This window comes from Mirounga angustirostris, unplaced genomic scaffold (genome assembly GCF_029215605.1).
Source record: "Mirounga angustirostris isolate CCGP_5_RB_7025 unplaced genomic scaffold, mMirAng1.0.hap1 SCAF_2, whole genome shotgun sequence".
Lineage (NCBI taxonomy): Eukaryota > Metazoa > Chordata > Mammalia > Carnivora > Phocidae > Mirounga > Mirounga angustirostris.
In genome coordinates this window covers 153,934,057-153,959,745 of record NW_026991710.1, presented here as the reverse complement: position 1 = coordinate 153,959,745, position 25,689 = coordinate 153,934,057, and the positions used below count along the sequence as shown (strand labels likewise).

Genomic DNA, 25,689 nt, shown 5'->3' with positions numbered 1-25,689 from the left:
CCCTATGAGCCCCTCTCGGGGCTTCTCATTGGCCCAGTGAATCTGCCCTTGGGTCAGAGCTGGGGTAGGGGGGATGGGCAGGCCAGTCTGACTTGCCGTCTTTCTCCTTTCTGTCCTTTCCCTCCACTCAAGGGGGTCCTCGAGGACTTTTGCTGATGCTTTCCTTGGAATGGTTGAGGGTGGCATTGGGGCAGGACAGGGGTCTGGCCAGGTCACCACAGCGCTGCCGTGGAAGGCCCCAGGTCTCCTGACCATGCTCCAGGTCAGGGCCACAGAAAGTCCAGGATGACTCCCAAAGCGGAGGAGGATCATGGAGCCCCCATGTCACAGAGCAGCGTGAGGTGCCCTCAGAGAGACAGGCTTTAGCCCTGGCTGTGTCACCTCACCCAACTCAACCTGAGTCTCAGTGTCCTCGTTTGCCAAGCAGAAGATGCGTTTCCAGTCTCTGGGTCTGCAAAAGGAATAGAGATAGGCCCCGCTTTTTGAAAGTTCGCTTTTACGGAAGACCTACCTTAGTAGCGGGTTTTCGCGAACCGAAAGAAAGCCAAAGAGGATTTTTGCTTTTAGAAAAAAAAGGCAAAAAGCAGAAATAGCATTCAGCATTTCTTTTGCAGTGAGTCATTATAGAGGCGGTTCACAAGCCAGAGGGGTCCTGCCAAGCCCCTTCCCAGGAACTCCCCTCAGCATCTCCACATCAAGCTGCTGTAGCTTTGAACCCTGTCTCTGAGCATCTGGGCTTGACATTGCTCTCTTTTGTGCATCCGTTAGCAAGGTGTTTCCTAAGGTATCAGAAAAGCCGAAAAGAGGGTCTGGGAAAGTTCAAAAATTTTTTCATATAAATTAATGGTGATTGCTTCTTCGCCTTACACAATTTTGGCTTATGGGAGTTTTCACAGGAATGCTCTACTTTTGGGGAGTGGGGGAAACTTGTAACAGGTCCCCAGGTTACATTGATAATGTTAAAAAAAACTATGGGAAATTTCATTTTTGCGTTCCTCAGCTCACTCAATCACCCTGGTTATCTCGTCGATTCACTAAAACATGAGCACACTCTATGTGCCAAGCACTGGGCTGGACCTTAGGGATCCCATGGCGGTTAAAACAGATGAGGTCCTGACCTCGTGGGGTGATGTCTTGAGGCAAAAGAACATGGAACACAGTAGTTACGATCAGGCTGGGCAGCAACTCGGCCTGGGATCTAATCCCTGTGTGACCTTGGGTAAGGCACCTAACCACTCTGTTCTCCATTGCTGCTTCTGGACTATGGGAATGACAAGAATAGTGCTTACCTCTTAGATGGTGTAAGGATAAACTGGGTTGATGCCCGCAAAATGCTTAAACCAGCGCCTAGCGCATACTAGTAGTTCCATTCAGGCTCATTATCTTTGTCTCTCATCTGTGACTGACCAAAATGACAAAACCACGGTTTGATAGGCAAAAATCTCTCCCAGCATGGAGGGACATAATGACAGAGTCTTTGGGAAGGTGACACCAGGGGTGCCAACATTGGAAACCCCGTTCTTCTGCAGCTGCCTCCCAGATCTTCCTCCTCCCCACCTCCTCTCGTGCCCCCACGACCAGTTTACATTGTGACTTGGAATATTCTAGAGTCTACAGCAGCCTCAGGATGAGTTTCTGCAACAAAATCACGTTTGAGCATCCCCTGGCTCTTCCTCGTCTGGTAGAGGGGATGCAGTGAGAAGCCCATGGTTTTGCCCATAGGGAAGAAACAGTTGGGCGAGTCCCTTAGGCAGGGACAAACCGATGCTGTTTGAAAATTATAATGGCAGAGGGAGAACCAAGAGGCTAGAGGAGGCTTTCTCCAGCCCACAGTGTCCCATATGTCAGCGGGCGAAAGTAAAGTCATTTCTGCCACCGCTAACATTGATAATGGTTGGGGCTGACCCGTTCATTCTGGAATCCTGGCTGACCTTTTTAAGCATTCATTGAATTCAAAGAAAAGGAATATCAATCTCCGTCCAAGGTCATCTTTCCTCCTTCCTGGTGTCATCTCTTCCGTTCTGTTAACAACCAAAATTCAACTGAGTAAATTTGAAGATCTAATTGGCTTTATTAAATGATTCCTGGATCGGGCAGCATCCCGTCTAGCACGGAGAGGGGCGCTGAGGAGCTGTACCAAGGGGAAAGTTTTTATAGGTAGGAGGGGGTGGCTAGAAAGTTCTAAGCGAAGAAAAGAGAGGATTGTTTCAGGCAAGGTCACCTTCCCTTAGGGGGAAGGGCAGGGGTCTTAAGCACGTTCCCTCACCTTCCTATGGGGTGGGGGGGACAGAGAGGGCCCATGTGACAGATAACCTCATCAGTGCTAATCAAAAAAATTCCTGCCTCAAGGTGCCTGGGTGGTTCAGTCGATTAAGCATCTGCCTTCGGCTCAGGTCATGATCCCAAGGGTCCTGGGATCGAGCCCCATGTCAGACTAGCTGCTCAGTGGGGAGTCTGCTTCTCCCTCTGCCCCTCCCCCTGCTCGTGCTCGATCTCTCTCTCTCTCTCAAATAAATAAATAAAATCTTAAAAAAAAAAATTCCTGCCTTACCAGTTAAGACATTTCTGGAGGAGGTTGGAACTGCAATTAGGTTAGGTATTAAGCTCCAGTTTAGTAATTTGGCCTGGCCCAAGTGACATCATTTGGGGCCTATGGGTTTCTTTTCACAGTTCTGTGAGTATCAGTCACACAGAGTGGGCCAGCACGCATGTTCTTACGTACACACACATGCACACAAAACCCGCATTGGTCACTCCACTGTTGACTCCATCTGTATTAGAAAAACCCAGTCTTGTCCTTCTGTGTGTCTCCTTTACTTTTACACAAAACGCTTCACCCCGCTGACACTTCTGGTCACCAGATATATGGGGGTTCCCCCCACCAAGCAATTCTCTGCCACACCAGTTGGGTGTCCTATAATTCAAATCCATTCTGACACTGTCTCCCCAGAGGTAGCGCCGGATCCCGCAGGCAAGGGTCCCCCAAGACTGCCCCCACTTCAGATGCCAGTCACAAGTCCAGCTTGTCACCTGTCCTTCTCACTGATCGGTGGTACATCTGAAGTTCCCATGACTCCCTCCTCAGATTCAACTAATTTGCTAGGGCAGCTCACAGAACTCAGGGAGCACATTTGCCAGTTTATTAAAGGAGATGACAAAGGATACAGATGAACAGCCAGAGGAAGGGGTACATAGGGTGAGGTCTGGGAGGGTCCCAAGCAGAGGGGCTTCTGTGCCTGCAGGAGTTGGGGGTGCATCACCCTCCCAGTGTGGATGTGTTTGCCAACGTGGAAGCTTCCCAAACCCCATCCTATTGGTATTTGGGGGGGCCTTATGGAGGCTTACTCATGTAGGCACAATCAATTATTAACTCCATTTCCAGCCCCTCTGCCCTCTCTAGAGAATGGGGGGTGGGGCTGAAAATTCCAAGCTTCTAATCATGGCTTGGTCCTTCTGGTGACCAGCCCCCATCCAGGAGCCCACCCAGAGATGCCTCAATGGAACAAACGATACTCTGGGTGCTCTATCTCTTCGGAATTTACAAGGGTTTTGGGAGCCCCGTGTCAGGCAGGGATGGGGTCAAAAGCCCAAATATTAGTACAAGATGCTCACAATGTCCTCATCACTTAGGAAATTACAAGGGTTTCAGGAGCTCTGTGCCAGGAACCGGGGCAGACACAAATATATATATTTTCTATCCTCTCGCACCATCCTTTTCAGATCTCCAGTAATAGCGATGCCTCCTCCCTTCAAAGCCTGGGGAAACAAAGCCAGGGCCACACCGGCAGCACCATAGTGGGTCTTTGTGGGGCAGATGGGGGCAGCGTTAGTAGTGGAGGAAGGCACGAAGCATGAACATGAAGTACTGTGTCCTTGCCCCAGGAGAGGGGCACAAGAAGGGAACGTTTTCTCCCTCCTCCCCAGATCCTGGTTCCGGCCTTGATGGTAACCGCGGAGAAGGACCCCGTGCTCGTTCCTGAGATGTCCAAGCATATGGAGGACTGGGTAAGGGAACGGTCCTGCCCTGGGGTCATCGGCGCATCCCGGCAGAGGGTATGGGCGGCCGAGGAAAGATGGCAGCTGAAGCCACAGAGCAGGAGATCTGCTTGAACCACTTGCTGGACAAGGTTCTCCATAGCATCACTGTCACCTCTTGGGAGCTGTTGTCATGACCAATGCTGCCTTCCCCTGCACCGGCGTGGCCTGTCACTCACTCTCTCATGCATTCGTTCATTCGTTCATTCATTCATTCATTTCATGGGCTTTTACCATGCATGTAAGTGTGTTGGCCCAGTGCTAGATTCTGGGACAGGAAGGATGAATAAGATACGGAGCCCATCCTTGGGGAGCCCACTGTCAGCATTTAATCCCGAACCCAGGAGAGAGTGAAGGAGAGGGCACAGTTAGGAATGAGGTCTTTGCAGAGGTGCTGACCTTGGTGAACATCTGGCCTTGGTGAACAGCTAAGGCTTGCCTGGCAGAGAGAATGGAGACAGGGTGAGAGGCAGGGAACATTCGGGACATGCTGGGAGAATGGCAGGTATTCCAGAAGGCTGGAAGATTCTCCTGAGCCCACTGGGCCAGGCTGAGCTTTGTACATCCATCCATGAGCATAAGCCACTGAGGGGGATTGACAGGAGAGAACCTTGTGGGTTGGAAGCTCACTCTGCTACAAATGTGGAGGTTGGTAGAAAGTGGGGAGGCTTGCAGGTGGGGGACCATGGGCTGGCTCATTTATCCTGCCCAGCTGCTGGGAGCAGTTCCATGGCTGTGGCTTTGTGAGCATCCTCAGACACAGCAGACAGTGTGTTAAGTGGGATGCAGTGTGGGCTCTAGAGCCCACTGACAGAGGGCTGCAGAAAGCCATGAGCCCGTTGGGGGTTGGGGGGGTGCTCATTCTCTCTGGCCCTACCCTCTGAAGGTTTCTGTAGAATTTCCAGTTCTTCAGCTGGCCCTTTCCAGCCCTGGCAACTGACTGCTAACCTTGCTGAGGTTTGTGCTTGGAAGGGGCTGCACTTGCCTCTGGGAGGAAAGCCACATTTTTCCCCCAGCATTTTCTACATCATATTGCGCAGTTCAAGGTTTGTGTCGGGAGGGAGCCCGCATGTGCCGAGTGCCGTGCTGCTCCCTCTCCATCCTTGGGGCTCATTGCTCTGACCCGCTGTGGGGATTCAGGGTCCAAAACGGGAGGCTGAACAGCCCTGCGTGCAGACCACCAGGGAGAAGGGAGGCAGCCTGAGAGGGGGGCACTCAGTCACGTCTGCATGGCAGGAGCCACACAACAACCAGGCATTTTCCAGACGGTGAACAAGCCATGTCCTAATAATTCTAAAGAGAAGCAATTTGTGGTGATCAGTACAAGGCAGCCCTGAATTTGAATCTTAGCTCCACCACCTGCTGTGTGGCCTCGGGCAGGTTACCTAACTTTTCTGAGCCTTCATCTTACCCCATAGGATTACGGTCACGGTTAGAGAAGGCAATGCACGTAGAGTACCTGGCACATAGTAGGAACTCAATAAATGCCCATTCCTTTCCTAAATAACGGAGGGTCTTCGGGGGTGGCCTGGGGGAGCACTAACCAAAAGCCAGACTCATTTGCATTCTGCCATTGACTTTTCTGGGTGGGGTTTTCTTGCAGATCCCCTACCTGAAAAGGGGACACATTAAGGATTGTGGACACTGGACACAGATGGAGAAGTAAGGAGATGTGGCAGGGTAGCGGGGTTGGGGGGGATCCCCTGATTGGAGATCAGGACTTCCTGTTCACCTCCAATAAGGCCTTTCCCGGCTTGGCCATTCCCTTCTTCACCTCTGCTTTCACATGGGGTGAGTGGGTCCAGACAGGTGTGAATTGCCCTTTCTTCCCTTTCCAGGCCCACCGAGTTGAATCAGATCCTCACTGAGTGGCTGGAGACTGATGCCAGGGACCCACCGGTGGTCTCGAAGCTTTAGGGTGTGGCTCGTGCCAGCCCCCAGCAGGCCTTCAAGCCCTTCTTCTGTTGGGTGCTCCTCTTGGAACCCATCATTTAATTTTAGTTAATATAAATCTGACTGGTCCTGTCTGGCAGGCAATAGCTTCCAGGTGGCTCAGGGCAGACCCAACCCTTCCCTCTAGCCGTTCCTTCCCCAGCCACGTCCAGAAGCCACGTCTCCTCCAGGTGTGGCCCCTCCCCGAGGCTTCAAGCCCTCATCGTCTCCTGCCCAGAGCCGCGCAGCACTTGGGTGGGAAATACCCATGCCTCACTGCTCAGAGGAATCCATCTAGCCACACATGATAAAATATTTTCCTAGCAGCTGTAGAAGTTTCTCCCGAGTGTTGGCTACCGCACGCAGTTGTTAACTGTCTGCCCTGCGAGATGGTAAGGCCCGTGAGATTGGCGGCTGCCTGTCTAGGTGATCCATCCTTGATCCTAACCCAACAGATGCCTGGCATTTTGTAGATGCTCATTAGATGTTTGCTGGGTGAATCAGAGAATGGAAGCATGGGTGGATGGATAGATAAATGGGTTCATTTCAAATTCTTGATTTTGATGTCCTACCGGGTGAGGTAGATGGCCAATCGCATGACTGTGTCCACCATACAAAGCCTCGATGGAACAAGACTCTTGGGGCGCCCAGCTGGCTCAGTCGGTAGAGCGTGCAACCCTTGATCTCAGGGTTGTGAGTTCAAGCCCCATGTTGGACGTGGAGCCTACTTTAACATGAATGAATGAATAAATAAATAAATAAAGTGTAGAAAAAAGACTCTTATTAAAATGACTCCCAGCAGGGCGCCTGGGTGACTCAGTTGGTTAGGCGACTGCCTTCGGCTCAGGTCATGATCCTGGAGTCCCGGGATCGAGTCCCGCATCGGGCTCCCTGCTCAGCGGGGGGTCTGCTTCTCCCTCTGACCCTCTTCCCTCTTGTGCTGTCTCTCACTCTCTCTCTCAAATAAATAAAATCTTTAAAAAAAAAAAAAATGACTCCCGGCATATCTGTTAATGGAGCTAAATTCAGAAGGAGAAGACCTCCAGGTGCTAGTCCTCTACGAATCTTAGCATTAATTGGATACAGTACATCAGTGGGTTTCTGCTGCGTAGAATAGAAAGGCAATTTTTGTAATAACACAGCTGAAGTATTTATGGTTACTGTAGATGCTTACAGTTTTAGCATTTATGAGTGGGATCACTTTGTCAGTTTACCTAAATAGGTTTTGTCATATTTACATACAAGGGTTTTGAGGCTGGTACTTACTTTTGAAAGAATATCAATGATGTTTGTACTCCTATAAGCACTCTTTTTTTCACTGTGGTAAAATATACATAAAATTTACCATTTTAACTATTTTCAAGTGTACAAGTTCAGTGGCATGAAGTACACTCACTTTGTTGTGCAACCATCACACCATTTGCCTCCAGAACATTTCCATTGTCCAAACATAGACCATACCCATTAAACACTAACTCCACCACGTTCTCCCTCTCCCTAACCCATGGCAACCCCCATTCTGCTTTCTGTCTCTATGAATATGACTATTCTAGCTAATTCACACAAATGGAATCATACAGTATTTGTCTTTTTGAGACTGGCTTATTTCACTATAAGATCCTTTTTTTGTTTGTTTTTTGTTTTAAGATTTTGTATGTTTATTTGTCAGAGCCCAAGCAGGGGGAGCAGCAGGGGGAGGGAGAAGCAGGCTCCCCACTGAGCAAGGAGCCCGAAGTGGGGCTCCATCCCAGGACCCTGGGATCATGACCTGAGCCGAAGGCAGAGACTTAACCGACTGAGCCACCCAGGCGTCCCACTATAAGATCCTTAAGGCTCATTTATGTTGTAGCCTGTATTAGATATTCCTTCCATTTTAAGGCCGAATAATATTCCATTGTCTGGATATGCCACATTTTGCTGATGCACTCATCTGTTGGTTGACACTTGAGTTGCTTCTACCTTTTGGCTGCTATTAATAACGCTACTATGAACATGGTGTACAAATACCTCTTTGAGTCCCTGCTTTCAGTTCTTCTGAGTATATATCCAGAGGTGGAATTGCTGGATCATGTGGTAATTCTATGTTCAATTTTTTGAGAACCCATACTGTTTCTCCAGAGTGGCTGCATCATTTTTCATTCCCATCAGCAATGCAAAGGGTTTCATTTTTTTCACATCATCACCAACACTTGTTATTTTCTGAGTTTTGGATAATAGCCATCCTCATGGAGGTGAAATGATATCTCACTAGAGTTTTGATTTGCATTTCCCTAATACTTGGTGTTGTTGAGCATTTTTTCATGTGCTTGTTGGCCATTTGTATATCTCCTTTGGAGAAATGTCTATTCAAGTCCTTTGCCCATTTTAATTCATGTTTGTTTTCATGTTGAGTTGTAGGAGTTCTTTATATATTGTGGATATTAATCCCTTGTAAGATATATGATTTACAAATATTTTAGCCCATTCCATGGGTCATAAACCCATTTTTAATCAATTATAAAATAACTCCCACATCTAAAAGGCCTTGGTTAAGACCTAACTTGTGTTTCTTCTGCAGTTCCTCACTGTTTTCCATGATGTTTGTGCCAAACCCCCCAGAATGGGGCTGAATGTATCAGCATTGGAGAGTAGGTGTGACCATTTGGCTTATGTCAGAATTTCAAAGACAGAAACAATTCTTGGTTTATGCAACTCAGAAAATTCCAGAGAAAGCCCCCAAATACTAGTCTTTTTTGCCATTTGAATAGATTGAGGAGATGGATATTTGGTCTTTTTCTCGATCAATTATCCTGGATTCGAGTGGAAAAAGGACTCAAAAGCAGGGGACATTTTAGACGGTGCCATTCCTCTTGGTCTTATGTATTGAGTGAATTTTATGCCCCACATCACATTTTAAAGAGAATGAGTAAGACAAGGAAGTAATATCTGCAGGTCAGAAATCTAATAAACACTCTTCCAAATGTTCACACTATTTCAAAGATGTGTTCAGTTACCACGTACAAATTGTATATTAAGGAGCTCATTCAGATCGATGAACAAGTATGAGAGGAGAAAAGGTCACAAAACAAGCTTCAGTGACCATTGAAGCAGTCACATTAATTTCCCTTGCCAACAAAGGTTTGAAAAAATTAAGACTCAGCAATTATTGAACTAGCTGAGTCCCTCAGGCAAGGGGAAATAAGCAATAAACCATCACCCTCAACCCCGGGATGGTGGCAGCGCAGATTGAATTAACGGATACACACACTGTTTTTGCTGATTTTTATATTCCTTTCATGTCATTTTATGTTTTGCAATAAAGGCAATTTGTAAGATTGATGTGACTGGCTTGCGGGCTGGGGGGAAAAGCGTTCTATCCAAGGGCAGTAGCAGGAGGTGAAGAAAGAAAACAGTGCATGACTCCAGGCTCAGGGAAATCTCCCCAGGGGAGGGATGGGAGCCCCTCGGGCAGTTCGGGGGCACAGTCCAGGCCCACCCGCTCCCCACAGCACCTGGCTTCCCAAATGTCTCAGCGCAGAATGCATTCACCAAAAGGAGAAACCATGAGTCTGACTGTGGTTGAATGGGGCATCTGTGGTGGGGACAGGACATACATGGCCTTAAGTTGTGGGGACAAGGCTTAATGGAGGGAAATGAGTTGTTACTTATTTGGGGTGATACCAGGCTGACCTTCAGCGCTCTCCTCTCATCCCTGCCATGGACCTCTCTGCCCCCACCCCCCAGGCTTGAGAGTCACCTCATCTGTGGGTCACGGTTCCAGGGCCTCCTTCCAGGGCTTTGGGACAGTAGCCAAGCCAACCAGGAGCTTTCTCCACCCCTCAGTCCCAAGGCCTCCAACCACTGTGTCCCTCACCAAGCCCTGCCTTTCCCAAGCAGGGAATCTGAAGTTCTATGGGGATGGGGAGCTCCCTCCCCATCTCTTTTCTCTCCAGACAACGGAGCCACCGCACTAGAGGGCACAGGCCCTACCTCTTCCATCAGGGACAGCCCAAGAGCCAGGCCTTGCTCTTCTGTCTCCTGAAGGTCTCGGTGGAGACCCCCAGCCTCAGGAGCTAGTAGCCACCCGGCGTTAATTTGCATGAGCTACCCTAACAAAGTACCACAGACGAGTGACTTCAGCAGCAGAGATTTATGTTCTCACAGTCCTGGAGGCCGGAACTTAGAGATCAAGCTGTCAGCAGGGTTGGGGTCTCCTGAGGCCTCTCTCCTTGGCTTGCGGATGGCCGCCTTTTCCCGGAGTCCTCACGTGGTCTTCCCTCTGTGTGCCTATGTCCTACTCTCCTTATAAGGACACCAGTCCTATTAGATCAGGGCCCATCCTAAAGACCTCATTTTAACTTAAGGACCTCTTTAGAGGCCTTATCTCCATATACAGTCACGTTCTAAGGTGCTGGGAGTTAAGGCTTCACCATAGGAATTTGGGAGGAACACAGTTCAGCCGCTAACAGCCCTTCCCCGAAAGTCAGCTCTGTTCTGTGGCCCCAGGACTCCCCTTTCTATGACCGAGTGCTGAGCCACCATAGAGAGCAGTACGTCCTGGGCTGGGTGGGCTTTCCCTGCGGTGAGCACATGGCTGCCACCCCCACCTCGTACACAGACATTTGTGTCTGGGGGCTGGGGTACAGGCGTTCACGCCCACGTGCACTCGCCAGCTTGGTGGAAATCCTGGTTTGGGGGATACAGATGTGCCTCCGACACTCCCCCTTTCCAGGACTTTTCTCCCGCGTCTCTGACCCCAGTTCCACTCCTTCAGCCCAGTCTTTCCTCCACCCCAACTCCAGAGCTGTTGCTCATGCTTCCCGCTACACACCAGCCCTTGGCTTGGGGGGATCTGAGAAGCTGAGATCCTCAGTGGCTGATCTGTTTGTTCATTGCACAAATGTGCTTTGGGCGCTGGCTCTGTGCCAGACGCTGACTAGCTAAGGGTTGGCAAGAAGAGGGTAGTGTCCCCAGAATCCTGCCACCAGCAAGCTCCCTGCTGGGGCAGATGCAAGAGCTTGCTGCCATTTCAAGCTCCCATGGTGTCCCAATGCTCCTCATCCATCTGCTCGAAACTTTATATGGACCCAGAGAATTAGGCAAAAGTGCCCCAGACTTGTTGAGGAGGAAAACGAGATTCGCAGAGGTTAACAGGCAGAGCGTGGATGAGGAACCCGGGCCTGTCTGTCCTGAAGCCTGGGGAAGGGAAGGCCTCCGCTAGAAGGCTCTGCCTGGGCTGTGTCTCTTGTCTCCCCTCCCCCGCCCTGGGCTAAGCCACCAGCCTCCTGTTCTGTCTCCCCACAGCGATGGGCGGCTTGCTGTATCCATGGCCCCAGCCTGACAAATGAGCTAACTAACCCAGACGCAGAGTCCGTCGGTACGGGCATGCCACATGGACCCTCCTCCAAGCAGGCACCAAGGGAGCTCCTACGTTAAGACCCCCACGGGCCTCCCACATCACAGCCTCCCCTGACCTATGGAATTAAGGACCCAGGTTTGAAGCGATGCGGTCCTTCGGTTCCAGGATGCCTAGAGTTGGGGTCAGAGGTCCAACAGCTTCCAACAACAAAGCAGCCACCTCAGACTCTGCTCTTCCACCTCGCAGACTGAGAAGGGCCCCTGAGGCAGGGGGCAGGCCTGAGCTGCTATTTGTCTGGGTGGAGCTTGTCGCAACACTGTTTATCCACCTTTGCCGGGGGCCCAAAGCCCCTTGGTGTGCGGAGGATACGTACGGAGCCAGGCCTGGGCTCACAGGTCGCCGTGCTGCCTGCTCCAGACCCTCGCTCCACCTCACCTCTGCACCCTGCCGCCCAGTGCTCGGCTCCCGGAGGAGACCACAGTCAGCCGAGGCCACCGACCCACCACTGGAGCCATGGTAGGGTAACCGCGCAGCCGGTCAGCCCAGCAGGCTGGGCCCATGAACCAGGCACGGGAGGACAAAGTTAGGTCACGTCTGGGGCCTCGGGGAGGCCTCGGGGACCCTCTTGAATTGGACTTGAGGCTCAAGGGGTGGCACTGGGGTGTTGGGGAAAGCATGGGAGAGGAAAGCCTGGGTTGGACTCCAGGGTCTTGACTTGATTGCTGTGTGTGCTTGGGGAAGTTACTTCACCTCTCTCAGCTTCCATTTCTGCTCCTGAAAATGGGAGTAATATTACCTATTTTGTGACTTTATTATAAGGTCTGTAAGATAACAATGTATAGAGGATTTCAATACAGTGCTCCGTACACAGGCCTCATCCAGCAAATGGGAGGCTTATCCCCAGGGCTCCCTGCTTTGGTCTAGAGGCCAGGAAGCCTGCTGCGGAGTCTCCCAGACTCGGCCCTTCCTGGCAGGAGGAGCCTGGTGGGAGAGCTGAAGGCCAGCTCCCAAGTCCTTCTGGAGCCACCAGGCCAGCTCAGGCCGGCCCTTCCCCAGTCGCCCTGCTCAGCCAGAGTCCACCTGCTGGGTCCCTCCGAGCGGTGCCCCAGACAGACGGGGGACAGGAGCCCTGCGGCCTACTTTCCCGGCTCCACCCCTGACCCCGTCCCTTCTACTGAGAATGGACAATGTTTCCCGTGTGATCCGCCCCCGTGGCCACGAGGGGTCAAGGGAGATCACAGGAAGCCCCGCACGTAGCTGCTCAGCTTCAGAGCTTCCGACGCGTGTTGCATCTTCCCACTGGCCCTGAGAGGTGACCAGGGCAGAGGAGCCTGGCTGGGCGCCCGGGCCCCAGCCTCCCGTCCTATGATGGCGGGAGCGTGGGAGGGCGTCCGGGCAGCCCGCGGCCACATATCTGTGGCCTCCCAGCTTTCTTGCCCTCACAGGTCCATGGATACAAAGGAGTCAAGTTCCAGAACTGGGCTAGGACCTATGGCTGTTGTCCAGAAATATACTATCAGCCCACATCCGTGGAGGAGGTCAGAGAGGTGAGTGTGCATCTATGGCTGGAGACCAGGTCCTGCCCCGGAGAGGAGGCAGGGACTGGGGACGTGCCGGGCTAGGACCCCCCACCTCCACACCCCCTCCACCCCAGAACCGCTGACCAGGCGAGAGCTCCACGAAGCCGGCTGCAGTCCGGGCCCTGGCCTCCCCTGCCTCAGCGCCCCGTTAGAACTGTCTGGTTCACCAGTGACGGCCGGCATTGCACTTCCAGCTCAGACCTCTCCTCCGGGCTTTCTCCTTGTGTGTCTCAAGGTCATCACAGACCTCCATGCCCCAAACTACACTTCCAGTGTTCTTTTGTTTTTGACTTAAACCTCTTTTGTGCCTGTCTCTGCGTGGGGCACCTGCTTGCTCAAATTGGAGGCCAAGAAGTGGGGCATTACCCTTATCTGGCATCAGTAAGGCTTGCCCCAGAAGCTTCCAGAATCCATCCCCTTCTCTAAGGTACCATTGCCGCTCTCCATGCCCAATCCGCCATCCCTTCCTTAACCACCATGACCTGCGGTGGCCTTGTCCCTGGTCTCCCTGCTTCAGTTCTTTCTTCCTTGGAATGTAATTTCCACATCAGTAGAAGTAGTTTTCTTTCTTTTTTCTTTTTTTTTAAAGATTTTATTTATTTATTTGAGACAGAGAGAATGAGAGACAGAGAGCATGAGAGGGAGGAGGGTCAGAGGGAGAAGCAGACTCCCCGCTGAGCAGGGAGCCCGATGCGGGACTCGATCCCGGGACTCCAGGATCATGCCCTGAGCCGAAGGCAGTCGCTTAACCAACTGAGCCACCCAGGCGCCCCAGTAGTTTTCTTTCTTAAAATGTAAGCTGGATGGGGCTACTCCCCTGCTTCAAGCCCTTCAGAGGCTCCCTATTGTACGTGGAGTAACACTGTAACTCGACTCCCAAGGCCATGTATCACCTGACCTTGGTTCACCCTTTGTTCATAAGACAAACCAAACCTTTTCCTACTTCGGGGCCTTTGTACTTGCTATTCTGAACACCGCCAGGAATGCCTGTCGCTTCACTTTTCACACAACTAACTCCTTTTCATCCTTTGGGTCTCAGGGTAAACTTCAGCTCCTCAGTGGATTCCCACACCACCTTATCTGCATGCAGTATGGCCCCAGTGTTCTCTGTCCCTGTGTATGTTTCCTTCACTGCGTATTTATAATCACTTGCCATTACTCTCTTTCACAGATGGGTAAACTAAGGCTAATAGAGGCTTTGTTATTTTCCCATATTAGTAAGTATCAGAGCCAGGATTCACACAGGGGGATTGTCTGATTCAAAGCCCCCACCTTCTTACGCAGGAAAAGCTACACACTGGAAAAGTGGTTGAGCTGGGCCCAGGAGAATGAATAAAAGCTCCACAGGGGGCTGGGGAAGGGCACTGCGAACAAGGGAAAGTGAGGAGCATGCCTGGTGACTCAGTGGACAGGACAGGGGTGGGGACAGACATGCCTGGAGGGGATGAGTGGGCGGAGGGCCGAAGAGGAAGGCTGGGAAGGTGGGATCAGAGGGCTTCCTTCTGGCTTCCTTCTGAGCTGAGGGAAAAGTTAGAGGTACGCTGAGATGGCCGTAGGCCAAGGCCATCCCTCAGCTGTGCTGGCTTACACAGTTGTGAATTCCTAACAGGCTGAGGCCACTGAGGGCCGACATCTCCCTGGAGGGCTAGTAGGGCCCTAAAACCCGGTTGTGTGGTCAAGGGGGCTCACGGGAGATGATGTTAAACAGATTTCTTCGTTGTAGAGCCTGTAGCTTTAAACATGCCACAGGCATTGTGGGTGGAGAAAGGAGCTAGTGAAGACAGAGCACTTCCCAATCTCACTTGCTCATGGAACCTCTTGTGGTACCTGTTGTCAAACCAGAGTTCCGTGGACCACATGTGAGGTTTTTTTGAGCAGGGACGTGAGGGTGAAAGGGAATGCATTCATTTAAGTGATACCAGGCGTATATTTATTCGTTCACTCAGTGATCACTAGCGACTAGTGGGGCTGGGTAGACACAGGTACCAAGTCAAATTAAGCCCCTGTCACCCCCAGGGGCCTTCATTGCAGCCCAGGAGGCAGCTGAGCCCAAGTAGGCCAAGAGGAGCAGCCGGGACCTTATTCTGAAGGCACTCGGGTGCCCTTGGAAGGTTTTGTGCTGGAGAAGAATGCGGTCAGGTGTGCCCAGCAGCAGCGGGGAGAGCGCACGGGAGCCCCACCTTAGGATGATCCCTTGGTTCTCCATCCCGCTCACTTCCTGGCCCTGCACTCTGGTTCCCTTTCCCGGAGTGGCCTGCACAGCAGCCTCCGGCCGGGCAGGGGCCTTGGAGGCCTGGGGGTGCAAAGCCTGGGCGGCCCGCCCCCCTGCGGGCCCTGCAAGGTCTCCGGCTGCCTCAGGGAGAAAGGCCTGAGCTGGGGCTGACTCTGGTATGGTCTTGGCAGGTGCTGGCCCTGGCCAGGCAGCAGAACAAGCGGGTGAAGGTGGTGGGCGGTGGCCACTCGCCCTCCGACATCGCCTGCACCGATGGCTTCATGATCCACATGGGCAAGATGAACCGGGTTCTCCAGGTACTCAGGGCCCTCAGCTCCCCACCTCTGTTGGCCCCCAACCTGGCAGCCTCAGCCTCCACCCCAGGCCCCAGGAAATGCCTTAGCCTTTGCCCTCAGGCCTCATCCTATTCCCTGTCCCTGAATCCAAAGTGACACCCCAATTCCTGATGGCCCTGTGATCTCACCCCTCCCCAGAGCCCTCTGTGGGCCTCCTCAAGCTTCTTGTCAGGTGTGGGCGCTTCCTTGTGGCCACAGAATGTTCACCCCCTCCTGTCAGGGCCCCCTCTCTGCTTCTCTAGAAAAATGACAAGCCAGACCCCCAAAGATGCATTTGCAATGACAAATCCAGGAGGACTGACACTTAACTTGTTTACATATGGGGAAACAAGATCAGAGAGGGTGAGTGACTTGCCTAGGGTTGCACAGCCAATCAGTAGCAGAGCTGGGCACAAACTCAGGAGTCGGACACCAGCACGGTGCTGAGATAGTGTCCGTGCAATTCAGCTAGCACTTGGTGAAGGCACCTGCCAGGGCGTAGAGGTCAGACAGGTGCCCTGCACGTTGGGAGCACTCCTATTCTCCCCTCACAGGGCCAGCTCCCCTGAGCTATAGTTTTTGCCGGATAAACTCCTCTCCCCCCCAGCCCTGCTAGCAGAGGTTCTGGGTTCCTCTCTGTTATTTCCTTCTTTGCTCAGGCTGACGGTCTCCACGCTGTAGAAAATGTTCTGGTCAAGATGTCGGTCATGGCAGTAATGAACTCTGATGGCTAATTAGTGAGGATTGGCTCCCACAATTGATTTTGCCCAGCTCTGTGCTCAGGGTCAGTGCAGTGCGCTGATGAGGATGTGATCTGGAGTCACACAGATGTGGATTCTCCTCTCAATTCCACGCCCAGTGCTTGTGTGACCTTGGGCGAGTGACTTAAAGTGCCCAAACTTGAGTTTCCTCCCTGTGAAAGAAGAGAATCTGCTCCTACCTCCCTGGGCTGTGGGGAATCTTCTAGGGCCCTTCTTGCACATGGCGGGAATCTTGTCCGTCCCCTTCCAGGCCCCCGTCTTCGCCCTAGACCTCCCCGGGAGAGCAAGTGGAGAATTTGGACTCCATCTAGCAAACGCAAGCCCCTGCAGAATTAGACCCTCCTTAGTTGGTGACTTTGCACAGCTCTCTAGGAATCCCACCTTCCTAGTCTGGGGGGCCGTGGGATTGGGGGAGAGCGCAGTTGCGGCAGTTGGGAGACCTGAATGCTAGTCCATCTCTGCCAGTGACTTTGAGCGAACCCCTTCTCTTCCTTCCTCCTCATTTCCTTCCCTTGCGAGAAGAAGGGGTTCCACAGAACACACTAGTCCCCCCTTACCTATGATTTTGCTCTCTGGTTTCAAAGACCTGCTGTAAACCACCATCTGAAAGCAGATGATCAGAGGGATCATAGGACAAGAAGACTATCATCAGAAGGTCAACAGTAGCCTAATCCACAATTCCTACATCCTTCACCTCACTTCAGCTCATCACGTGGGCATTTTATCATTCACATGCTTGCAGGACAAAAAAGGCTGAGCACAGTATGATAAGATACCTTAAGAGAAACCACAATGATGTAACTTTTATTACAGTGTATAATTGTTCTATTTTATTTTTAGTTACAGTTGTTACTCTGCATAATTTATAAATTAAACTTTATCATAGGTATGTGTATATAGGGAAAAACAGGTATATGTAAAGGTCAGTGTTACCTGTGGTTTCAGGCATCCACTAGGGGTCTTGGAACGCATGCCCTGTAGATAAGGGGGGAATGACTATATGCCCAAAATTCCAGCAAATCCAGGGCTCTGCCCACACTCGGCTTGAGATGACCACAGGCTGGGACAGACACATGTTCATATTCGTGGGACTGGCTGCCAGGTGGGGGCTGGGTGAGAGCCTAGCTGACCCCAGCCTATGCTGGTCTCTTGCAGGTGGACACAGAGAAGAAGCAGGTGACTGTGGAGGCTGGCATCCTCCTGGCTGACCTGCACCCACAGCTGGGCAAGCACGGCCTGGCCTTGTCCAAGTAAGAACCACCTCTCCCGTTCCTGGTGGGCCAACACTGCCCACCACCCCTTGCCCTGGTCTCGGCTGGACACTCAAGGATCTGGCAGGAGAGAGAGAAACACTTCGCAGGCACACCCCCTTTCTCTGGACCCCTGTTCTTTACCCATGGGGTACCTGTCTCCCATCTGTCATGCGAGAATAAAAAGAAACAGGCCAGAGATGGACCGAGCATTAAGTAAAGTTCTTGTAAAGGGGCGGAAAAACTATGGATTAAATTTTTCTTAAAACTTGCAGTAACCAACTGCATGGACCCAGACAGAAGGGTATGCAAAATAAGCACAGAGGAAGAGAAGGGCATGCTGACTGACTCACAGGACTTTGGGATATACTTACCTATGGCTATACTCATCTCTAGCCAAACGTGTCAGTGATTGCTCGGGTTTAAATATAGGGATTTCCATTGAAATAAGCATCAAATATAGCCAAAGGATTGAATGTCTAACTTTAGAATTTCAACCATAGGAAAAAGTGACAGGTGTTTTGGATAGTTGGGTAGCAATCTCTTTGCAGCTGGAAACTGTACCCATGGAAGCCTGCTGTTTTTAAGTGTGGGTGGTCCATTTGCCTTAGCTCTCTTATCACAGGCCCAGAGGTATTGCTGCACCTATTTACTCTGGGAACCATCCAAAGATCATGGCAACTCAAACATTTATGAGGTATCTACCATGTGTAGGTCTTGTTCAGGCCCTTAAGAGGCAAAGACGAATAAAACCCAAGGAACTCCTGGCAAGGGGCAGACCAACATCCAAAATGATCAGCATAATGTAAGACAATACGTTCAATGTCAGAGAAGTGTTCAGGGCACTGTGGGGCCCTTAGGAGGCCCTGGGTTCAGCCTTGGCAGGCAGGAGACCATGTGAGGGGTAGGAATCAGGGAGCCTGCAGAAAGGGGCCTCTGGATTGAGTCCTAAACCAGAAAAAAAAGGAAAGAAGGGATTCAGGCAGAAGGACCAGCATGAGCAAAAGTCCAGGATGGGGGGAGTGTATGGGGCACACGGGGGCCGATGAGCAGATAGTGGGACAGAATCCGTGACCAGTGACAACAGGAAGAGACATGTTCTATTAACGATGGGCATTAGCTTCTGGACTCTGGCATCTCTGTGCCCTGTTCATGGTGTGTCTCCCCCCTGGGGACCCAGTCCTCCTCACGTGGCTCCCTGCATGGGGCCCTTATGCTACTCAGAGGGAGTTAGGATGTCCTGTCCTGTGTACCGCAGAGGAGCCTGGGTGGACGGCTCAAGGATGCTCTGGGGACTCCAGGAGTATCTATGGCTGGGGGGCTGAAGAGAAGAACAGAGCTGAGGCAGGCCCCATGCTGGGTGCTTGGCAGGTGAGGAATAGAAGCCTAGTTACAGGGGAAGAAACCAGGGTCTGAAGCTAAGTGGTTTACCAAAGTCACACAGCTGGAAAGTTCTGGAACACTCCACCATGTGGTGGACCAGAGGAGGCAGGACAGCAGTGTAGTGTGGACCCCAGCTCCAGAAGCAGACGGCCTGGGCGCAAATCTTACTGTTCGCTGTTAGTCAAGTTCCTTGACCCGTCTGGGCCTCAGGCCTGGAAAATGGGTCTTAAAACAGGGCGCTCAGAGGCCTGGAGGAGTTAAAGATGGCCCACAGAACTGCTCAGTAAACGTCCGTGCTCGTTGACCTTCTGGCAAGGCACCCGTGGAGTGCCTCGCTCCTCAGGTTTTGGAGGTGACCTTTCCCCTGGCCGTGTTATTTCCAGCCTCTCGGACGCCACGTAATCCTTCCCTCCTTGACCTTTCTCCCTCAGGGCCTCGCCGTAATCCAGTTTATTTCTTTGAACGTGGGTGGTCACAAACCTGTTTCCATATTGCTTTTTAGTCTGGGAGGCTGTGTGGAAAAGAGGAGACACATTGCAGTTCCATTAACCACCCCTTTGTGGGCACTGAGGTCCTTCTCAGGTTGTCACAATTCTACGTAGTGTCTTCGTGCTATGACTTTCCTCGAGTTGGAGGATTTCCCTAAGGCAGGATTCCATGATCCTCTTTTAACATTCTGGTATTTTCCAGGTGCCTGGGTGTCTCAGTCGGTTAAGCATCTGATTTGGGCTCAGGTCATGATCTCAGGGTCCCGGGATGGAGCCCCGCGTTGGGCTCTGCCCTCAGTGGGGAGCCTGCTTCTCCCTCTGCCCCTCCCCCCTGCTCCTGCTCTGTGTCTCTCTCAAATAAGTAAATAAAATCTTTATTTAAAAAAAAAAATGAAGTAACCCAACTCATGTGGATAGACAAGACACAAAGGTGGTACGGGGGGTGAGTAAGGGGAGGCTGGAGAGGCTTGGGTTTCTCCGTTCTTCCTGTTCTGCCAGGACGGCCCCCAGGTCTCACCGCCTCCACAGGAAGGTCTGAGGCTGGACTTCTACTCAGGGGCCCTCGGTCTGTGCTGGGAGCCAGGGTGTGTGAGGGGGTGGGCACACGGCGTCAGCTGCTGAGCCCATTTCTCAAGTGGTGAAGATACTGTGTAGCACATGATGCTCTCAACCCCTAGGCACCCGGGGGAGCCTTTAGTAAAATACCAGTTTCCTTCTCCTTTAAGCTAGGGCTGGGATGTCTCAGAGGACTCACCTAAGAAGTAAGATTTTTTTTTTTTAAGATTTTATTTATTTGTCAGGGAGAGGGAGAGAGCACAAGCAGGGAGAGTGGCAGGCAGAGGGAGAGGGAGAAGCAGGCTCCCTGCGGGACTCGATCCCAGGACCCTGGGATCATGACCTGAGCCGAAGGCAGATGCATAACTGACTGAGCCACCCAGGCATCCCAAGAAGTAAGATTCTTGATCACTCTTTTCCCTCGACCCTGAGTTCTGGGCACATCTTTCTAATTCCTGCCCCCAGAGCACACCTCTAGAGGGGCCCCTGCTCCCCTTCAGGACTCTGGTCCTCCTGTGCACACACAGGCTCCCCCTCAGAGCTGAACCATTCCCCCACCAGGCCACTGAAATAAGGCTGAGGCTAGAGAGGGGAAGGGCCACCAAGTCAGACAAGCTAAGTCATGGTACCTTCAGGGTCAGAACCTAGGCAAGGGATGAATCTATTACTCTGCTCTGAGGGGCCTTGTCCTGCAGCCCAGTGGAGGGGGTGGGTATGGTCCCAGGGAAGCCTAACTGGTCCCTTGTGTCCCTTTCGCTCCCTCCTGTTGAGCCCAGCCTGGGAGCTGTGTCAGACGTGACCGCAGGGGGTGTCATCGGGTCCGGAACGCACAACACAGGGATCAAACATGGCATCCTGGCCACCCAGGTGAGTCCCCCTGCTTGGCTGCTCCACGACTGCCAGCGGGTGGGGGATGGGACGGACACCTCCTCCCGGCAGCTCCCGGGAAATCAGAGGCTCCATGGGCAGTGTCGGCTCAGCTCCACGTAGGTCTCAAAGCCAACCCTTGTTCCTGCCTCTGACAGACACTTGGCAGGTGCCGTCCAGCCACTTTATCTCCTCTAAGCCTCCTCGTCCACAACGGACACAAGTGATGAGACCCCCCCGGCCTCTCAGGAGCGTCCTGGCCACCCTGTGGAAAAGGGCAAGCGGGGCGAAAGGTCTGAGCCAGGAGCCAGACAGGGCAAGAGGTCTTCCCAGGGTAGCAAGTCGGGGAGGGGCCAGAACTGGAGCGGGGGCTACCTGGAGTGGAGTCCGGCCTGTGTGGGCCCGGATCTGCCCCTGACCGCCATTGAAAAGCATTTCTTAAACTTTATGAGAGTCCGGTCTGGGGAACTGGCTATAAACACAGATTCTGGACTCGGATCTGGGTCCAAATCCTGCCTCCAACGTGTAGAAGGCATGCACCTGTAGGCAAGTTTTTAACTCCTCTGGACTTCCGTGTTTTCATCTGTAACTCGGAGAGAACAATCCTCAACCCAGGAGGAGCAAAGGAGCTGGCGTATGTTACTTCCGTGGCTGAGCCAAGGGCAGTGCGTGATTCCTGTGTCGGGAGCCTCCCTTTGGAGGGGCTTCCTAACAGGCCCGGCCGTGCGCACAGGGAGGCTGGCCGCTCACCGTCGGGGCCGGGAGAGATCCCCTGTTCCCCGGGCGGCACTCCACAGCTCGCCTTCTTTTTCCACCTGCAGGGGCTCATCTGCACTGTGGGCCGTGGGACCTCCGGCCCCTGGAGCATTACGGCTAAGCACTGGGGCCTGGGTTTTGCATCCCAGCTCTACCAGTATGGTCTGTGTGACCTGGGGCAAGTCTCTACCTGGCTACCTCAGTTTGCTCACCCGGAAAATGGGGATGGTCACAACAGCAATGCATCTGGGGTGCTTAGAAGATGCTCAATAAACATTCGTGATGGGTTTTGCGTGTCATAAGATAGGGCCCTTTCCGGAGCTTACACTCTGTGCTGTAGAAGAAATTTCAGGATTGCTGGGGATCACTTAAGTGACCCCCAGTCAACTACCCAGGTGTATGGCTCTCTCTTGAGGCAGACAGACGCCCCAGCAAGCATTGTCTGAATGTGACCTCTGGGGACTGGGTCCCAAGTGCTCCAGTCTCAGAGCAGCTCTGAGATCAAAGGAAAACAGCCCCAAAGCAATTTCTAAGAGAATCATTTTTGGGGGGGGCCCGGGGGTATTTGTTTCCCTGAACACCACGAGGGAAACCTAATTCACACTTGGCCTTAAAACTTCACTTTGCTTTCTCATCAGCATTGTGCACGGACTCTGGTTGCTCTTGTCCTTCTCCCCTCCCTCTTTCTACCATGAAAGCCCCACAGAACCCGCAGGCAGGCGAGGGGTGTCCTGAGAGAAGGGCGTGAGCCAGGAAAGGGGAAACTGACCAAGGGCACCTGTGCTCACCGTGCTCGACCCCGCCCACAGGCAAAGCGTGCTGGGCTTTGAGGCACCTGATTCCCAGGTACTTGGAGTCATCTGTGGACATGCCATGACCGCTCCAAAGCTGGGTCCGCTGCCCAAGAGAGCCCGGTGGCAACTGGGGGAGTCGGACAACAGCCGCCCCCCAAGATGAGGCCACCGTCCTGGTCTACTCTCCAGGGCTGATGGCAGCTGCTACAAAAACGTTCAGCAGAGTATGGCATAATTCTGAAGGGCCACAAATCAAAACGCGCATGAGATTTACTGGCCCCTTTTCTTAGGAAGCTCAGCTGAGCAGGACCAGCACCTGGAAAGGAGTTGGAGAGCCCCGCTGTTTTGTTTTACATATCCTACCAGTGGCTGGGAGCGAGGGGAGGGGATCGACATTTCAGGGTCTACGGTACACCAGAGACTCAGCTGGATACTCCCTACACTGTCTCTGAGACAGTTATTGTCCTCATTTTACAGATGAGGAAACGGGGGTTGGGTAACATGCCCAAGGTCACACAGCGAGTAAAGCAGTGCCTACCTTTAATTGTTGCTGGACCCTGCTGAGGGGTTTCACTGACCAATTCTCACAGCTCGGGATCGTGGACAGAATCTGGATTCTATAAGAACCATTCTGATGCCCTCACTCCTACAGATGGCCATGGTGCCCCATTTCTGCCAATTTCTCCCCTCTGGTCTTGGTCGCTGTAAATTGGAATTCGTTCAGCTTTCTCTGTTCTCTCACCCGAGCCCCCAGCAGCCAACTACACGTCAAAAGCAATTTGCATCCGAATTAGCAGGTAGCAGAATGTGGAGAAGTACTTAACAGGTCCTAAAAGAGGATTCCTCTGGAAATGGGGGCCAAGGCTAAGAGACGGGGGGCTGATGCCAGACCCTTCCTTGCCCCGTAGCCCTGTGGCCAGATGGCATTGATCTTCCGGGGATAGGCACCACGTGGCCTCACTTCCAGGATAGAGAGAGCGGGGTGTCTACGGGAAATGCCCCCCCGGGTTCTGAGTGCTCTTCTCCCATGGCTAGGTGGTGGCGCTGACCCTGCTGACGGCCGACGGGACCATTCTTGAGTGCTCCGAGTCCAGCAACGCAGAGGTGTTCCAGGCGGCGAGGATGCACCTGGGCTGCCTGGGAGTGATCCTCACCATCACCCTGCAGTGTGTGCCCCAGTTCCACTTGCAGGAGATCTCCTTCCCCTCAACCCTGGAAGAGGTATGGGCATCTTGTTCACCACCGCTCAACCTCCCAAAATAAATGGAGGATGCTGACGAATAGGCCATGCTCCACTGACAGCCCCAGGGGAGGGGGGAGGGGCTCTGCAGGCCCCCTGAACAGGGGAGTGGGCTGACCTCTCTAGGTCTTCCTTGGCCCAAGGATACTGTGGCCAGGTCCCTTTCTGAGCAGGTCAGTGAAGCTCAGAGGAACTGCAAGGGGTTGACAGATGTCTGGGCGAGAAGGGAGGTTGGGTAGAGACTTGCCGGGGGAGATACGGTGCTGGCATGAGCTGACTGCTTCTGAGAAGGCATTAACTCTCAACTGCACTGAGCGATAGAAGGTACCCAGGATTCTCTTTACAATGGCTTCTTCACAACCAAGTGGGTGGGCTAACTTTCCGTCTGGCTGGCTGCCTAAGGTCACATGCAGGGGATGTGGATCTAGATGATGGAGGGCAGAAAGGATGACTTCTGACTCACAGCAATGTTTTTTTTTTTTTAAAGATCTTATTTATTCATTTGACAGAGAGAGAGAGAGCACAAGTAGGCAGAGTGGCAGGCAGGAGAGGGAGAAGCAGGCTCTCCGCTGAGCGGGGAGCCGGACGCGGGGCTCGATCCCAGGACCCCAGGATCATGACCTGAGCCGAAGGCAGCCGCTTAACCGACTGAGCCACCCAGGCGCCCCGTAATGTTTTGGGAATGAATGAAAAGCATGTTGGTTGGCTGGCTGGCTGGCTGGCTGGCTGGCTGACTGGCTGACTGGATAGATGATGGATGGATGCATGGATGGATGGATAATTGGATGCATGGATGCACAGATGCACGGATGGATGCATGGCTGGATGGGTAGCAGGCAGCAGTCGTGAAATGCCTGGTAATCACTAAGCTATGGGACTCAAATTTATGGTTCCAAGTTCCTTGGTCTTTGAGTTCCTCCATGGTCACCTTATCATTCAAGATGAGTAGACCCTCTGCACAGTTGCAATAGGCAATGATGTAAGCCCTACTGACCCAGTGTGGGTAAGGTGGGGTTGGCGATCCAGTTCACTTGGCCTTGAATGCTGGCTCTGCCACTTTTCACCTGTGACCTTGAGCCTATCATTGAACCTTGTTAAGCCCTAGTTCCTCATCCAAAATAAGAGTTTAATAATACCTACCTTAAAGTACTGAGTCTGAGGATGAAATCAGGTAACACACATAAATTACCTAGTTCAGTATTAAAATATGTCCCCAGTGGCGCCTGGTCAGTGATAAAAGGAAAATATTGTTACTTACTACCAGGTCTAAAATCCTGACCTCAAAATTTCTAATGCATGAAGCCACAAGGCAAAGGCCTTAAATCCAGAAGGTCCCCTACTAAGAGGCATCGTGTTTGGTGGGAATTTATCCCCAGAACTCCCAGTCGGTGGTAAAAAAGTGATTCCACAGCTCTAGGGGAGGCAGCATCGATCCCTGGAGTACCAATAGTGAGCCTGATGGGACAGTAATTGGCAAGCGAACTGCCTGATGCCTTGGCCCAAGAAAGTAGGACTAGTTTGGGACAAGGACATTTCATGGAATTGTTTGGCAGGGACAAGGTGTGGCTAGGAAGTCCCACAAGGGTCTGGCTGGAGGTCCACATGACTCTGCCTGGAACCAGACTCTGAGATCTTAGGGGCCACCTAGGCCTACCTCAACCAGCTACAATCTTCCGGACCACCACTAGAGGGCAGGTCTAGACCCCTTGTTCACTCCCAAGTAGGGTTCAGAAAGCATCCTACATTCTGTTCAGTGCCAGACATACTGATTGAGGCCTCCTGTGGGGTCAGCATTTGAGACTCATATGACACTAGGGCTAACTCCTAAGGCCATGGAATAACATTCTGAGCACCCACTGCAAAGATCGATTTTCCCTTCAGCCCTCTTGCCTCTAGTATTCTCAGGCTTTCCCTTCTGTACTACTTAGAGGGGTGACCCCTCCATCCTGGTCATGCAGCAAGATGTGGCACAGACCCCCACTGAGATACAACCCACGCATTCTTCTCAGGCTTCAGCTGGGAAGCCTGGGTACCCCTTTCTTCTCCTCAATGGACCCAGTGGCAGTCTGCTTCTCCCCCCACCCTTGGCATCTGCCACCATCCATCCTCTGTACCCTCCAGGTTGTCTTGCCCCTGGACTGGCTGCAGAGGAGATCACGGATG

At 52.4% G+C, this 25,689-nt stretch overlaps 2 protein-coding genes across 5 annotated transcripts in view; both read left to right on the top strand.

The window, feature by feature from the left end:
• Nucleotides 1-9,283, top strand: part of EPHX2 (epoxide hydrolase 2) — a 72,095-nt gene extending 62,812 nt beyond the window's left edge. For 3 of the 4 annotated variants that reach the window (XM_045880056.3, XM_064585350.1, XM_064585351.1), the window contains 3 exons: nt 3,925-4,005; nt 5,639-5,697; nt 5,874-9,283. In XM_045880056.3, coding sequence (XP_045736012.1) covers nt 3,925-4,005; nt 5,639-5,697; nt 5,874-5,952 — 219 coding nt within the window. In that variant the 3' untranslated portion in view covers nt 5,953-9,283. The remainder of the gene's footprint in view (nt 1-3,924; nt 4,006-5,638; nt 5,698-5,873) is intronic. The other variant, XM_045880055.3, reaches the window with a different exon arrangement.
• Nucleotides 9,284-11,184: 1,901 nt separating this feature from the next.
• LOC123847784 (L-gulonolactone oxidase) overlaps nt 11,185-25,689 on the top strand; it is a 31,896-nt gene continuing 17,391 nt past the window's right edge. Inside the window, exons 1-6 of the mRNA XM_064585349.1 lie at nt 11,185-11,821; nt 12,751-12,852; nt 15,289-15,414; nt 17,349-17,443; nt 20,646-20,736; nt 23,322-23,507. Coding sequence (XP_064441419.1) covers nt 11,819-11,821; nt 12,751-12,852; nt 15,289-15,414; nt 17,349-17,443; nt 20,646-20,736; nt 23,322-23,507 — 603 coding nt within the window. The 5' untranslated portion in view covers nt 11,185-11,818. The remainder of the gene's footprint in view (nt 11,822-12,750; nt 12,853-15,288; nt 15,415-17,348; nt 17,444-20,645; nt 20,737-23,321; nt 23,508-25,689) is intronic.